This window comes from Macaca thibetana, chromosome 9, assembly GCF_024542745.1.
Source record: "Macaca thibetana thibetana isolate TM-01 chromosome 9, ASM2454274v1, whole genome shotgun sequence".
Taxonomy (NCBI): domain Eukaryota; kingdom Metazoa; phylum Chordata; class Mammalia; order Primates; family Cercopithecidae; genus Macaca; species Macaca thibetana.
The window spans coordinates 7487785-7502754 of NC_065586.1; the positions used below are offsets into that span (position 1 = coordinate 7487785).

General features: G+C 49.6%; 1 protein-coding gene across 2 annotated transcripts in view; it reads right to left on the reverse strand.

The window, feature by feature from the left end:
• ITIH5 (inter-alpha-trypsin inhibitor heavy chain 5) overlaps positions 1-14970 on the reverse strand; it is a 101552-nt gene that overhangs the window by 16014 nt on the left and 70568 nt on the right. For both annotated transcript variants that reach the window (XM_050804604.1, XM_050804605.1), the window contains 2 exons: positions 6519-6687; positions 25-334 (listed from right to left, as the gene is read on the reverse strand). In XM_050804604.1, coding sequence (XP_050660561.1) covers positions 25-334; positions 6519-6687 — 479 coding nt within the window. The remainder of the gene's footprint in view (positions 1-24; positions 335-6518; positions 6688-14970) is intronic.

The window sequence follows — 14970 nt, forward strand, 5'->3', positions numbered from 1 at the left end:
TGCCTACGAAGACAGACCACAGACCCGATGAGCTGCGAGCCCGCATCCTCCTCCTCGTGCACACGCCGTGTGAGGCCGCAGTTCTCCAGCGACAGTTTCTCCAGCAGCCTGAAGTCCACATCGTTGCCGATGCCAATGGTGAAGATGCAGACTTGGCCTCGGGCGGCCTCTCGGGTGTTGTTGAGGATCTTGAGGGTGTGCGTCTCCCCGACTGTGGGCTTCCCATCCGTCAGGAAAATGATGAGGGACACGCTCCGGTCTCCAATGTCATTGTGGGCCACGTACTTGTTGAGGAGCCTGATGGCCCTCTGCAGGGCCCCATTGATGTCTGTGCCTGCAGGACACCAACACGGGACAGCTCAAGCCTCTACACTCACCTCCCCACCCTGAATGCACTTTCTTTTTTTTTGAGATGGAGTCTCACTCTGTCACCCAGGCTGGAGTGCAATGGTGCGATCTCCACTCATTGCAATCCCACCTTCCAGGTTCAAGCAATTCTCCCACCTCAGCCTCCCAAGTAGCTGGGATTACAGGCACACACCACCACATCTGGCTAATTTTTGTATTTTTAGTAGAGACGGGATTGACCATGTTGGCCAGGTTGGTCTCAAACTCCTGACCTCAAGTGATCTGCCCACCTTGGCCTCCCAAAGTGCTGGGACTACAGGCGTGAGCCACCGCGCCCAGCCTGAATGCACTTTCATAGCTGCAGTTCACGCTCAACCACCCAAGTGCTCATAGGAGTGAGATGTCAGGGGGCCATCCAGAAACTTGCTAAATGCAAATCGTTTACTAGATGCATATAAGCGACCGGGGACTATCCCGCTGTAACAAACCTTCTCCAGAAGGCGTGTGGCGACACCTTAGTTTAGCAGTCTCCACTACCTGAGCTTCAGTGACTTCTGTGCCCTTTTCTGAGAATGGTTTTGAAAAGAGCAGGAAGGGCCTGGCGCGGTGGCTCAAGCCTGTAATCCCAGCACTTTGGGAGGCTGAGATGGGCGGATCACGAGGTCAGGAGATCGAGACCATCCTGGCTAACACGGTGAAACCCCGTCTCTACTAAAAAATACAAAAAACTAGCCGGGCGTGGTGGCGGGCGCCTGTAGTCCCAGCTACTCGGGAGGCTGAGGCAGGAGAATGGCATGAACCCGGGAGGCAGAGCTTGCAGCGAGCTGAGATCCGGCCACTGCACTCCAGCCTGGGCGACAGAGCGAGACTCTGTCTCAAAAAAAAAAAAAAAAAAAAAAAAAGAAAAGAGCAGGAAGGTGTTGAGCATAGAGGACAGCAGGAATGAGCAGGGAGAAACAGCTGCAGAGGGCAGGAGGGGCACGGAATGAAGAGGAGCAGGGTAGCTGCTGACATCTCAGATGCCTTCCAGCGTTGTCCAGGGCTGGGTGGAGCTGATGAAAGAATGAATTTGTTGCCTTCATCGTCCCTCCTTTCCTGGCTTCCTGTCCCTTCAGATCACCTCAGCTTGTCAGAACCCCACAGAGGAAGGGGGCATGAAATATTTTAGCCACCCTTTTTCCTTCAGAGGCCCTTGTCAGCAACAGCTCTGATTAAAGTTGAGGGCCGGCCAGGCACGGTGTCTCATGCCTGTAATCCCAGAACTTTGGAAGGCCAAGGGGGGCAGATCACCTGAGGTCAGGAGTTCGAGACCAGCCTGGCCAACATGGCAAAACCCTGTCTCTACCAAAAATACAAAAATTAGCCAGGCATGGTGGCACATGCCTGTAATCCCAGCTACTCGGGTGGCTAAGGTCAGAAAATCACTTGAACCCAGAAGGCGGAAGTTGCAGTGAGACAAGATTGTGCCATTGCACTCCAGCCTGGGCAACAAAGTGAGATGCTGTCTCAACAGAAAAAATAAAAATAAAATAAATAAATTTATAAATAAAATGAAGTTGGGGACGACAGGGAAGAAAAACTTTATCAGGAATATGTGGCTTAGAAAACCTCTACAAAATAGAAAACAAATCTCAACTCTGAGAAACGGTGGAAGAATAAACACCAATGACATTAGCAGGTATCTGTGGACAGCAGGAGGTTTTTCCTCTCCTGCTTTTCTTTGGATGATTTTCTTTACTCCTCAAATGTCTTAGAATAGACACTTCCATGGAAAACATGGGGTGAGAACATGAGTTCTAAATGTTCTGTTTCTTGATCTGGGTCCGGGTTCTGTTCAGTTTATGAAAACATATCAGGTTGTACACTTACTACATGTGCATTTCTCTGCATGTATGTTACACTACAAGTTACTGCTTCCTTAAAAAAGAATGTTCCCATGTTTTCTTTTCCTTCTTTTTTTATTTAGAGACAGGGTCTCAATATGTTGCCCAGGCTGGTCTCAAACTCGTGGGCTCAAGCAATTCTCCCACCTCAACCTCCCAAAGTGCTGGGACTACAGGTGTGAGCCACCATGCCCAGCCACCGATGTATTTTTTTTTCTGTTTTCTTTTTTTTAAGACATAGTCTTGCTCTCTTGCCCGAGCTGGAGTGCAGTGGCGTGATCCTGGCTCACTGCAACCTCTGCCTCCCCGGTTAAAGCAAACAATTCTCCTGCCTCAGCCTCCTGGGTAGCTGGGATTATAGGCACATGCCACCATGCCCAGCTAATTTTTCTATTTTTTTAGTACAGACGGGGTTTCACCATGTTGGCCAGGCTGGTCTTGATCTGACTTTGTGATCTGCCCACCTTGGCCTCCAAAGTGCTGGGATTACCGGCGTGGGCCACCACACCTGGCCCCATGTATTCTTAAATTTACTACTTTATGATTAAAATAAATCACACAATTTAAGTTTGGGAGCAAAATGAATAAATAAATAAAGTTGGGGCCTGTGTCTTTGATAGGAGCTGAACAAGTATTTGTTTGGTGGATGGAGAGACAGGTGGTTGGGTGGTTGAGGTTGAAATCCCAGCTACAGTGAGGTTTCTGGGTTAGCTAAGAATTCCACTGAACTAAGCTACCAGCATCCCACCATCACCAAGTAAAGCAGAGACTTTACTGTAGTGTGAACACCTATTTCCTTTGTTTTTGTTTTTTTTTTTTCAAATGGCTTAAGATAAAATCTATATACCAAAAGATCACCCATTCTAAGTGTCCAATTCATGATTTGTAGTAAACTTAAGAGTTTGATGACCATCACTACCATCCATCATCCTGACTGGAGGCACTTTTCTCTACCTGCAAATTTTACCACATTTGTGGTACATATATACCATGGGGCACTATTCAGCCATAAAAAAGAATGAGATCCTGTCATTTGCAACACGATGGATAGAACTGGAGCTCATTATATTAAGTGAATTAAGCGAGGCACAGAAAGACCAACTTCCCATGTTCTTGCTTATTTGTGGGAACTAAAAATTAAAACAATTGAACTCACGGAGATAAAGAGAACGATGGTTCCCAGAGGCTGGGAAGGGTAGTAGAGGGTGGTGCAGAAGGATAGTTAATGGGTACAAAAAGTAGTTAGAAAGAATGAAGAAGATCTAGCATTTGATAGTGCAACAGGGTGATTATATTCAATAATAATTTCAAGATACATTTAAAAATACCTAAGAGTATAATTGGATTGTTTGTAACACAAAGGACAAATGCTTGAGGTGATGGATATTTATCTGACGTAATTATCACACAATGTATGCCTGTATCAAAATACCTCATATACCCCATAAATACATATACCTACTCTGGACCCACAAAAATTAAAATTTAAAATTAAAATGTACCACATCTGAGATAACCAGATCATCTCCCCCATGGCTTTACATCCTCCAGATTTTCTAGCTAAAAAAGTAGATAAGGCTATGTCCATGACCAAATGTTCGTAATTCTTGCTAAGATGCAGAGTCCAAATGGAAAGAAAGTTATTTAACATTTTATTGGAATCACTAATTTGTCTTTCTTTTGTTTGTTTGCTTTTGAAATGGAATCTCACTTTGTCACCCGGGCTGGAGTGCAGTGGCGCGATCTCGGCTCACTGCAACCTCTGCCTCCCAGATTCATGCAATTCTCCTGCCTCAGCCTTCCCAGTAGCTGAGACTACAGGTGCAAGCCACCATGCCCAGCTAGTTTTTTGTATTTCAGTAGAGATGGGGTTTCACCATGTTGCCCAGGCTGGTCTCAAGCTCCCGAGCTCAGGCAATCCGCCCGTCTTGGCCTCCCAAAGTGCTAGGATTACAGGCATGAGCCACTGTGCCTGGCCTAATTTGCCTTTCTTAAGGCCCAGTCTAATTTCTTAGTGCCCCTGGATGTGTGGGCAAGGATGAACTGGCATTTGTTTTTTTTTCGTGTCTGTATTCAGCAATGGTGCCAAATCTCTCACTCCACTTTAAAGCCAAGGAGAGCCCAGGCAGAGGGATGGATTAGCTTTCCCAATGGCACACAGCCACCAGAGGCCCTGCAGGGATTGGCATCAAGCCCATGTTAAGGGGGGCACCTCCTGCCCACTGAAAACAGAGAGGAGCTGTCATCAAAGGACTCACAAGCACCAGTGAGAGGGGTTACCCGAAAATAATGGCCACATCGATGCTTAAAGAGGACTTTCTATGTGCCAGGACCATTCTAACCACTTGAAATGCTTTAGCTCACTCCATCCTGATAACGACTCCATTGTTATCTTCATTCTACAGATGAGGAAACTGAGGCACAGAGAAGGTGGAGCTGGATTCAAACCCAGGCAGCCTGGCTTCCAAATCCATGCTCTCAATCCTGACGCTACACATCTTAGAGAGAAGCAGGCTGATTTACTGCTCACCTGCAGAGGCTAGGACAAGGCGGTGTCAAGAAAAAAAATCCATGGGGTTTCTAAGGCTTGGAGTCCAAAAGACCCTAACATACATCAGCCATTTTCTTTCTTTCTTTTTTTTCTTTTTATTTTGAGACAGAGCCTTGCTGTCGCCCAGGCTGGAGTGACGTGATCTTGGCTCACTGCAACCTCTGCCTCCCAGATTCAAGCAATTCTCCTGCCTTAGCCTCCCAAGTAGCTGGGATTACAGGCACTTGCCACCACGCCCGGCTAACTTTTTGTATTTTTAGTAGAGACGGGGTTTCGCCATGCTGGCCAGACTGGTTTTGAACTCCTGACCTCAGGTGATTCACCTGCCGTGGCCTCCCAAAGTGCTGGGATTACAAGCGTGAGCCACCCCGCCCGGCCCAGCTATTTTCTAAAGCTGTTTATTACTCCATGGACCCCACTCTACCAGCACACACACATCATTCTTCTAGTAAGCAGGACCATTAAAATAAATCCAATCTACAAATATCCATTAAGCATGCCCTCTGTGTCAGGAACCATGCATGGAGGTGGGAGCTATGTTAACATGAAGAGAAATCTGTTCCTTCAAGAATTTTACGGTGTTATGGATTTGGATTTCCTGCCGTAGATTATCACTATCATATTAAATCCAATCTTCTATTTCTCTCAAACATCAAAACAGTTCCGAGATTATACTGTTTTGGAGGCTAGTAGGAAATCCCAGTGTAAATGAAAGTACCAGCCCAGCAAGATCAAGTTCCAAATTAAGTTCATTTGGGAAATGAGGGCTTTGTCTTGGATTGGGAAACCATGAATATATGAAAGATGGAAAATTCCAGATGGGAAAAGACTGAAGAGTGTTTTGTAGGTTTCCAGATAACTGAAGTGGAATTAACCAGGAGGTGGTGTCTCTGTACAGAGCCTGTAAGGCAGGGGGCAGGGAGGGAGTTGGTCCAGTTGTTCTAAATGCTCTGCTCCAATACTGAGCACCTCTTCTGTGTCCACTGCACTGTTCATACAGAGAACAGCAAGAGCACGGCGCAGGTCCTGAGTTGGGAGAACTTAACATCTAGGACAGCTGGGTAACACACTGCTCTGATTGTCCACTCTTCTCAGAATTCTTTATGGTCTTTCCTCTCTTAACATTCTGCACCCTTACCTGGGCACCACCCAAGACAAGTGTGCAGTGGCTGAGAGCCCACATCCTCCCCATCACATTTTACCTCCGTAACCCTCCCAGGCCACCCGGATACAGGTTTCACTCACACTGCTGCAGGTCTACCAACAGGGCTCCTGGTTTTGCAAAGCAGTTCCACCTGCCCCTGCCCCGCCTTGTTTTGCAAAGCAGTTCCACCTGCCCCTGCCCCGCCTTGTTTTGCAAAGCAGTTCCACCTGCCCCTGTGCATGAACCACTGGCTGGTCCGTGTGGCTTTAATTCTCCACCCCCAAACCTTTACAAAAACAGTATTGTTTTTGTATCAGCAAGACTTTTTGTAACAGGATCCATGAGATGAACCAGGAAAGCCTCCAAACACCTATCAGGTTATTTTCCCCCAGAACTTCACCAGCCTCACTTGGAGACTGAGAGCACGGATTTGGTATTCGGAGCAACCTAGGCTGCTGAGAAAGCTCTCACCCGCAGTCTCCTTTCCTGCCATCAACCCCAGCTTTCAAATCTTTGTCTCTCAGCCAAAAAGAAAAAAGAAAACTTATTATGTCAAAGCCAAGCCAATGTGAAAAGAAGGTGTCATCTTTACCTCCAGTGGGTGACATATGGTGAATGTACACTTTGCCATCCCTGATGCTGTCTGGAGTGACTGATATCAAGTGGTCCTTCCATACTTTGATCCGGTTGGAAAATCCAATGATACTGAAACGGTCCTGGGGTCGGAGGTCATGGAGAATCGTGAAGAGGGCATCCTTGGTCTAGGCAAACACAAAAGCAAAACCAGTCACAGCCACTCACGTGAGTCCACTTATCCCCTGTTCGGGAAACCGTCACCCCCGGGAACAATGTCAGGGTTCAAATTCAGTGTCAACTATGTAAAGGGCACTTGGCTGAATGTCAAGGAATTGGTTACCTGACTGGAAAGAATGGTATAAAGATGTTACAGTTGTAGACATGAGTGAATCATTATGAAAGCTGCATCCCGCCACGGTGGTTTGGGCCTCCGCATCTCCACCACTGCTGTTCTCTTGACCCTGAATGTTCTTCCCCACTGCCCTACTTCCATCTTTCACTTGACAAGCCCCTCCTATTTAAGAGCCAGGCAAGTATGCAAATTCTCTGTTCGAAATATTTCTAACTTCTCTGAAGAGAGCTGATCATTCTCTCCCTTAGGCTGGCAAAGCCCTCAACGCACTCCTATGAGAAAGCACGCATCACACCATGATGATTGTTCATCTCCTTCTCTTACTCGGTTGTGAGTTCTCGGCAGGTGGGTCTCCTTCATCTTCCTATCACCTAGGGACAAGAAGGAGGTGCTAGACAAAGGTGAGGCAGGTGAATGAATGAAAGTTTAATGAATTATAAAATTAAAGGCCCAAATGATAAACATCATAGGAATTGAAAAGATTATTACTGTGGACTGGAGTGACGTGAGGCTTTACAGAGAAAGAGGAATTTGAGGATGAGGTTTAAAGAATACCTTGAAAGAACTGGAAGGACATTCTTCTTATTATTATTTTAGACAGACTCTCGCTCTGTCACCCAGGCTGGGGTGCAGTGGCGCAATCTCAGCTCACTGCAACCTCTGCCTCCCAGGTTCAAGTGATTCTCCTGCCTCAGCTTCCTGAGTAGCTGGGATCACAAGTGCAAGCCACCACATCCGGCTAATTTCTGTATTTTAGTAGAGACGGGGTTTCACCATGTTGCCCAGGGTGGCCTCGAACTCTTGAGCTCAGGCAATCCACTTGCCTCAGCCTCCCAAAGTGCTGGGATTACCAGTGTGAGCCACTGCACCCAGCTTGGAAGGGCATTCTGAAGAGAAGGCAGGCGGTTTGAGCAAAGCCGGGAAGTAATACAGGTGAGATAGCGGCTGCTAAGTGATAACAGGCATGCACTAAAGTCAGCTGTGACGCATGGAAAGAGGAAAGAAGCCATATGACCTGAAACCAGAAATACTCTAGGGGCTTAGAAAAGGTTTCTAGAGTAATCCGCAGACACTGTGAGCAAACACTGTCTTCCCAAGTAGCACTGTTGTTAGACACTTAAAAGAGGCTCAGCATAGGCGGTCAGGGACTTTCACTGCGTAACGACCATGAAAGGACATCTGGCACCTTTACAAAGGTGAAGAGCACAGGCTTCAGGGCCAGCTGTCACCCTTGAGGCTGGGTTCTCCCCCAACTCTCTGTGAGGCCCTGAGCAGTAAGCTCCCTCACTTACTCGCTCTCTGATATCACTGTGCCCAAGTTACCCCATCCATAAAATCAGGACAGTAACAGTACCTGCCTCATCAAGTTGTCGTGAGGATTAAATCAGGATTGAGATGAAAAGGGCTCCGAGCAGGGCCAGGCATACAATCAGAGTTCTAGATGGGTTTACTGTTACTTGCTGGTGGCTGTAACTTGCTGGTGGAAAGCCCCAGCAGAGCTTGAGAGAAAACAGTGAAGTCGGGAATGGTGAGTTCCAGAAGGACATGTGCTAAGGAGTTCTGGAACACTCTCAAAACAAGCTGTGGCTCTCTTCCCCAGTTCATGACTCTTTGCCTTTCCTCCCTTCCCCAGGTTCAGACAGATGGCTCCGTCGGCCTCTCTGGCTAGGTGAAATAACCACTGCTTTTGTATCCTTTCCCTCTGGCATTTTCCCTCTTCCTCACTCCTCAGCCTCCTCTCAATCCTGGATCCAACTGCTCATCCCATATCAAACTGTCCAACTTGAATTTTATAGGAACCTCAAATTCTGATTCAGAAAACTATTCTCAATGCATCTATTTTTAAATCTGCACATTAGGCCAGGTGTGGTAGCTCATGCCTCTAATCCCAACACTTTGGGAGGCCAAGGCAGGTGGATCACTTGAGGTCAGGAGATAGAGATCAGCCTGGCCAACATGGTGAAACCTCGTCTCTACTAATAATACAAAAATTAGCTGGACGTGGTGGCCCACCTGTAATCCCAGCTACTCAGGAGGCTGAGGCAGGAGAATCACTTGAACCTGGGAGGCGGAGATGGCAGTGAGCCGAGATCGTGCCACTGCACTCCAGCCTGGGTGACAGAGTGAAACTGTGTCTCAAAAAAATAAATAAAACACATCTGCACATTATATTTTTTTCTGTAGGGCTAGTGAACTAAGAGTTTCTAGGCTGAGCAAATGTTTGCCTAACTCGCTCCCCGTGGGTTTTTGCTAAAGTAATGTTCCTCCACTTCCCAGCACTTCTTCATTCCCAGGTTGAGAAAGCAATGGAGTTGATGGTATCATTAGAAGGATGATGATGACGATGCTGATGATATTGACAGCTTGCATTTCCTGGGAGCTTTCTACTCCCCAAGCATACGCTGAGTGGACAGGCTCTTCCTATGTTGAGGTGATCAATTCTAATTCTTACAAGCCACCTGAGAGAAAGTAACTATTAGTATTCCCATTTAACAGATGGGGCAACTGAGGCATGGAGGGGCTGAGCATCATGCCCCATGGGAGCCTGGATTAAAATGCAGGGAGTCTGACTTCAGGGGCAGCACGTGCACAAACAGCAACAGAATCTGCAGCCCCAGGATGACTGGAGGCGAGATTACTCGGAGCTGTCACCCTTTTAATGTGCAGCAAATCTGGTGATCTCTTCCAAGTCCCTGTATGTTGATGGGCTCTGTTTATTTCTTTGTTTCTTTTGCTTCATTTCTGGCATCAATTAGTGTATTCATCTCCTGTAACATCCTTGCAGAAGGCACTCACGTGCCAGGCACACTGGCTTACGCCTGTAATCCCAGCACTCTGGGAGGCTGAGGCCAGCAAATCACTTGAGGTCAGAAGTTCAAGACCAGCCTGGCCCATGTGGTAAAACCTTGCCTCTAGTAAAAAAATATAAAAATTAGCTGGGCATGGTGGCACACGCCTGTAATCCAGCTACTTGGGAGGCTGAGGCAGGAGAATCGCTTGAACCCAGGAGGTGGAAGTTGCAGTGAGCTGGGATCACGCCACTGCACTCCAGCCTGGGCAATAGAGCGAGACTCTTATCTCAAAACAGAAAAAAAAAAAAAAAAAAGGAAGGCACTGCAGGATTTTTGCACCTGCCCGGGGACAAGAACAATGAACATATTTCATTAAATCTACCTTCTCATCCTACTGAAGAATGCAACAAGTTCTTCTGGGAGAAAAGAACAGCAATGGAATGCTCCTTTTCATTCCCAGGGCTCGGAGACCTCCACTATTCTCTGTTCTCTCCTCTGCTCTTCCCTCCTCCTATCCCCCTACACCCCGCTTGTTCAGAGGGGCTCTCCGCAGCGGTTTCCTGTCCTCTCTCATGCCTGGCTCCCACTCCCAGGAAATATGTCAAAGTATCCCATGCAGATAAACAGAACCCACACCTAAGCCGCGCCAGCACTCTCCAGAAGACATTGTCAAGTCTGTGCTGTCCCCTTCTTGAAACTCCTCCTGCTCTGGCTCCCCCGGCCCCTCCCCGGGGCTTTGCTGGTGTCTCCTTCTCTGCTGGCCCTTCAGGGTGAGTCACATGGTCCTTTTCTCAGCTGAGGTTCTCAGCTCCACTCTCACACCAGACACTGCTGCAGGTGACATCATCCATCCCCCATAGTGCCAACTACCATTGTCATCTGTGAATTTCCAGGCTTCTCTCTGGATCTGGCCTCCATTGTTCCATCCAGACCAACCTGCCAACCGTTTTTCCCTGCGTGTCCCACGGGTAGCTCAGAATCGACTCGGCGGAGAATGGAACCTTCATCTTTTTAAATCTCCCTCTCCTTTGCTGCTCTCTGTCCCGGGACAGAGGACACTGGAACCTTCACCCGTGGTCCAGGGCAGAAGCCTGGACATCATGTTGAATCTGTAACCCTCACATCCTTCGCCACCACCCTGGAATTCCAACTCCTCTCCCTAAATATCCCTGTGACCATAAACTGATATTCCTTTTCTTCCTTTGTATTTTTTCTTAATACAAAAATATTACTCATTTTTTGAAAGGTAAGAAGAAAAACATATACAACTCACATCATCACGCCTACCTAGAGACCACCACTACTAAAACGCTGGTGTGCCACATACCACTTCAGAAACATCCCCGGGTGTACGCATGTGCACGTGTGATTTTAAAGGAAGTGGGATCATGTAATACACATATGCTGTAAAGTTTCTCTTTACTGTAACATATCACATATGGTTTTCATATCAATGGAGAAATGTTTGCCACATCATTTTAACAGCAACCCAACATCCTCCTGCACGCATCCACCATGTTTTAATATTTTGGAATATTTGAGCAGCGCTGCTGGGAAGCTCATTATCCCTAAGTCTTTGTGCCCGTGACTCTTCCCTTAGGATAAATTTCCATATGCGGAAGTGGAGCGACAAAGGGCTTGCGCTTTAGGAAGGACCTAGCGTGGCCCTGCATTACTGCAATGTAGATTTTCAACCCTCCTCTCTTCAAAGCCTTCCATGGCCCCTCACTGCCCTCAGCATAAAGTCTAATGCATCTTATCTTATCTTTTATCTTATCTTAGACGGAGTCTTGCTGTGTCACCAGGCTGGAGTGCGGTGGCACGGTATCCACTCACTGCAACCTCCACCTCCCGGGTTCAAGCGATTCCCCTGCCTCAGCCTCCTGAGTAGCTGGGATTACAGGCTCAGCTAATTTTTTGTATGGGGTTTCACCATGTTGGCCAGGATGGTCTCAATCACCTGACCTCATGATCCGCCCGTCTCGGCCTCCCAAAATGCTGGGATTACAGGCGTCAGCCACTGCACCTGGCCTAATGTCTCCTTTTGGATACAAAATTCTCATTAAAATAAATGGTCCCGGTTCAAATTCCTGTCTTTACTTCCTGCTAGTCTGCCCCGGCTACCGACTCTAAGGTCTGATTCGCTCACACCCAGCTTCCCTAAACCCACCCTGCTTTCTCATGACCTCCTGCAGTGGCACCAGGGGCTGCCCTCCTTCCCCACCTTCCCTACATGTTGAGCTACGGCCACCCTTCAGAACTCACTTGATATGTCCCCTCCTTGGTGAGGCCATTCCTAACTCAACGGTGAAGACAGGTGACAGCTCCATCCCTGATGCTGCACCGGCTGACACGTACCCCAGCTACGGGATGTCCACACTGTGCCGCCATGACTCCTGCAAGCTCCTTCCCTCCCCAGGAACCTTGTACCTGCTGTTTCCTTTCCTTGGAGCTCCCTTCCTCTTCCTCTCAGTCTTTGCTGCTGCAGGTCCCTTCTTGTCCTGCAATCCTGGGTTTACACATGATCTTCCAAGAGAGCCCTTCCCTGCCTCCCAGCCCTGGCCACTATTCCCCAAAGCATGGACCCCTGCTCTCTCCTTTCACGTTGATAGACAGAATGTCCTTCTCTCTCTGTGCATTGACTGGTCTGTCCATCTCCAGTCTATGCTTTTGTGTGCAGGAGCTTTCTCTGTTTTATTTATTTATTTATTTATTTATTTTATTTATTTATTTTTGAGACAGAGTCTCACTTTATCGCCAGGCTGCAGTGGTGCGATCTCGGCTCACTGCAACCTTCGTCTCCTGGGTTCAAGTAATTCTCCTGCCTCAGCCTCCTGAGTAGCTGGGACTACAGTCATACACCACCATGCCCAGCTAATTTTTGTATTTTTAGTAGAGACGGGGTTTCACTATGTTGGCCAGGATGGTCTCGATCTCTCGACCTGGTAATCCACCCAACAAGCGTTAGGATTACAGGCGTGAGCCACCACGCCCAGCGTTAGGATTACAGGCATGAGCCACCGCACCCAGCCACTTTTTCTGGTTTATTATTGTATATTTATCGTTCTATATTTAATACCCAGCAGTGCCTGGCGCATAGGAGATGCTTGACAAATGTGTCCTGAATAAGTAAGCAGTGAATTAATGATCCATCTGTCACACTGGACAGGGAGTTCCTCAAAACAGCCATCCCCTTGCCCTGCCCCACCCTCCCAACGTGGTGGCATTTTGTACATTGTAGGCTTTTAGGAAATATCTGTTGTATTATTAGACAAATAAGACAGAGACAGACAGACAGAATACTCAGGGACATAGAGAAAGAGACAGAAAGAGTGAGGGAGAAAGAGGAAAACAGAGGGGAGGAGAAGGACAGACAGAGAGGCCCTGTTGGTGAATGCAAGGGACATGAGACACAACCCAGCCCTTGAGAACCTAAGACAGACACTACTGAGAAAGAGGATGTGCAGGAAGCTCCGAGCTGCCTGATGGACAAGCTGCAGTGATGATCAATAACTCAGAGAACTGCACTCCACAGGCAGGGGCGGCCTCAGCCAGGGCACTGGTCCCTTCTCACCCTGGTTCATCCCTGCCCCTCCTCTCACTTAGAGCCAGCACAGCCCATGTGAGCATCAGACGGACTGGACCCTGCGCACTCACAGTCCAGGTAGTCCCCACCCAGGAAGGACTGAAGGTGCCGGCTGGGATGGGAGGGACAGCAGCATGCAGTGGCAGTGGTAGGGCAGTGCTGGGCCCAGTTCTCAGGCCCTCCTGAGAGTCTCCACGCTGCACACTGCTGGGCCCAACATGGTCAGGCTGCACGGGGGCCTGCCAGGAAGGCCACCTGTGGTGGAGCTGCTGCTTTAGCTGCTGACATCCTCAGGGATCCTTCACAGTATGCCAAGAACCTCCAAAGGGACCCCCCTCGCTCTTAAGCTGGCATTTTTTTTTTTTTTCCCCACATGATGGATATCCTGCTTTAGGAAGAGTTATTCAATCTCTCTACCCTCCTTCCCACAGTTCAGCAGCTACAGGCTCCTTATGACCTTGTAAGGCCTCAGCTGCAACTTGTCCTTGCGTGCACCAGGGAAGGCAGCCCAGGCACCTCCCGGTGGCTCCATTCCCACTCAGAGGAGGGCCGTGTGGATGGACTCCTGCCCTCATTCCAGAGGGGCCAGGCATATAGGGGCAAACAGCCTCCATTAACCTTTGAAGACTGCAGGCACTAACTCCTCCAGACTGCAGCCACCCAGCCCCACCCACCCCTGCGGACTCCAGCCACCCAGCCCCACTCATCCCAGCAGACTCCAGCCACCCAGCCCCACTCACCCCTGCGGACTGCAGCCACCCAGCCCCACCCACCCCTGCGGACTCCAGCCACCCAGCCCCACTCATCCCAGCGGACTCCAGCCACCCAGCCCCACTCACCCCTGCGGACTGCAGCCACCCAGCCCCACTCATCCCTGCAGACTGCAGTCACCCAACCCCACTCACCCCTGCGGACTGAAGCCACCCAGCCCCACTCACCCCTGCGGACTGAAGCCACCCAGCCCCACTCACCCCTGCGGACTGCAGCCACCCAGCCCCACCCACCCCTGCGGACTGCAGCCACCGAGCCCCACCCACCCCTGCGGACTCCAGCCACCCAGCCCCACCCACCCCTGCGGACTGCAGCCACCGAGCCCCACCCACCCCTGCGGACTGCAGCCACCCACCCCACCCACCCCACCCCTGCGGACTCCAGCCACCCAGCCCCACCCACCCCTGCGGACTCCAGCCACCCAGCCCCACCCACCCCTGCGGACTGCAGCCACCCAGCCCCACCCACCCCTGCGGACTGCAGCCACCCAGCCCCACTCACCCCTGCGGACTCCAGCCACCCAGCCCCACCCACCCCTGCGGACTCCAGCCACCCAGCTCCACTCACCCCCGCAGACTGCAGCCACTCACTCCACTAACCCCTGCAGACTGCAGCCACCCAACCTCATTCAGCCCCGCAGACTGCAGCCACCCAGCCCCACCAACCCCGGCAGACTGCAGCAGCCACCCAACCTCATTCACTCCTGCAGACTGCAGCCACTGGCTCTGTTAACCCTCGACTTGCCTTCCCACCTCCAAAGGGCTGAGCAGCCAAGACCCCCCGTTCAGGGTCCCTCCCAATCCTGAGACCGCATGATCATGGCTAGGAAAAGCTGTAGACTCTTCCAGTGCAGGTGATGGACAAAGCTGGTCACCACTCACCCTCAACGCCCTTTCCAACTAACTAGGCCTGAAGGAAGAGACACTGGGCACCCCAGGAAGCCACACTCCTGTCCTCTAAGCTCCCT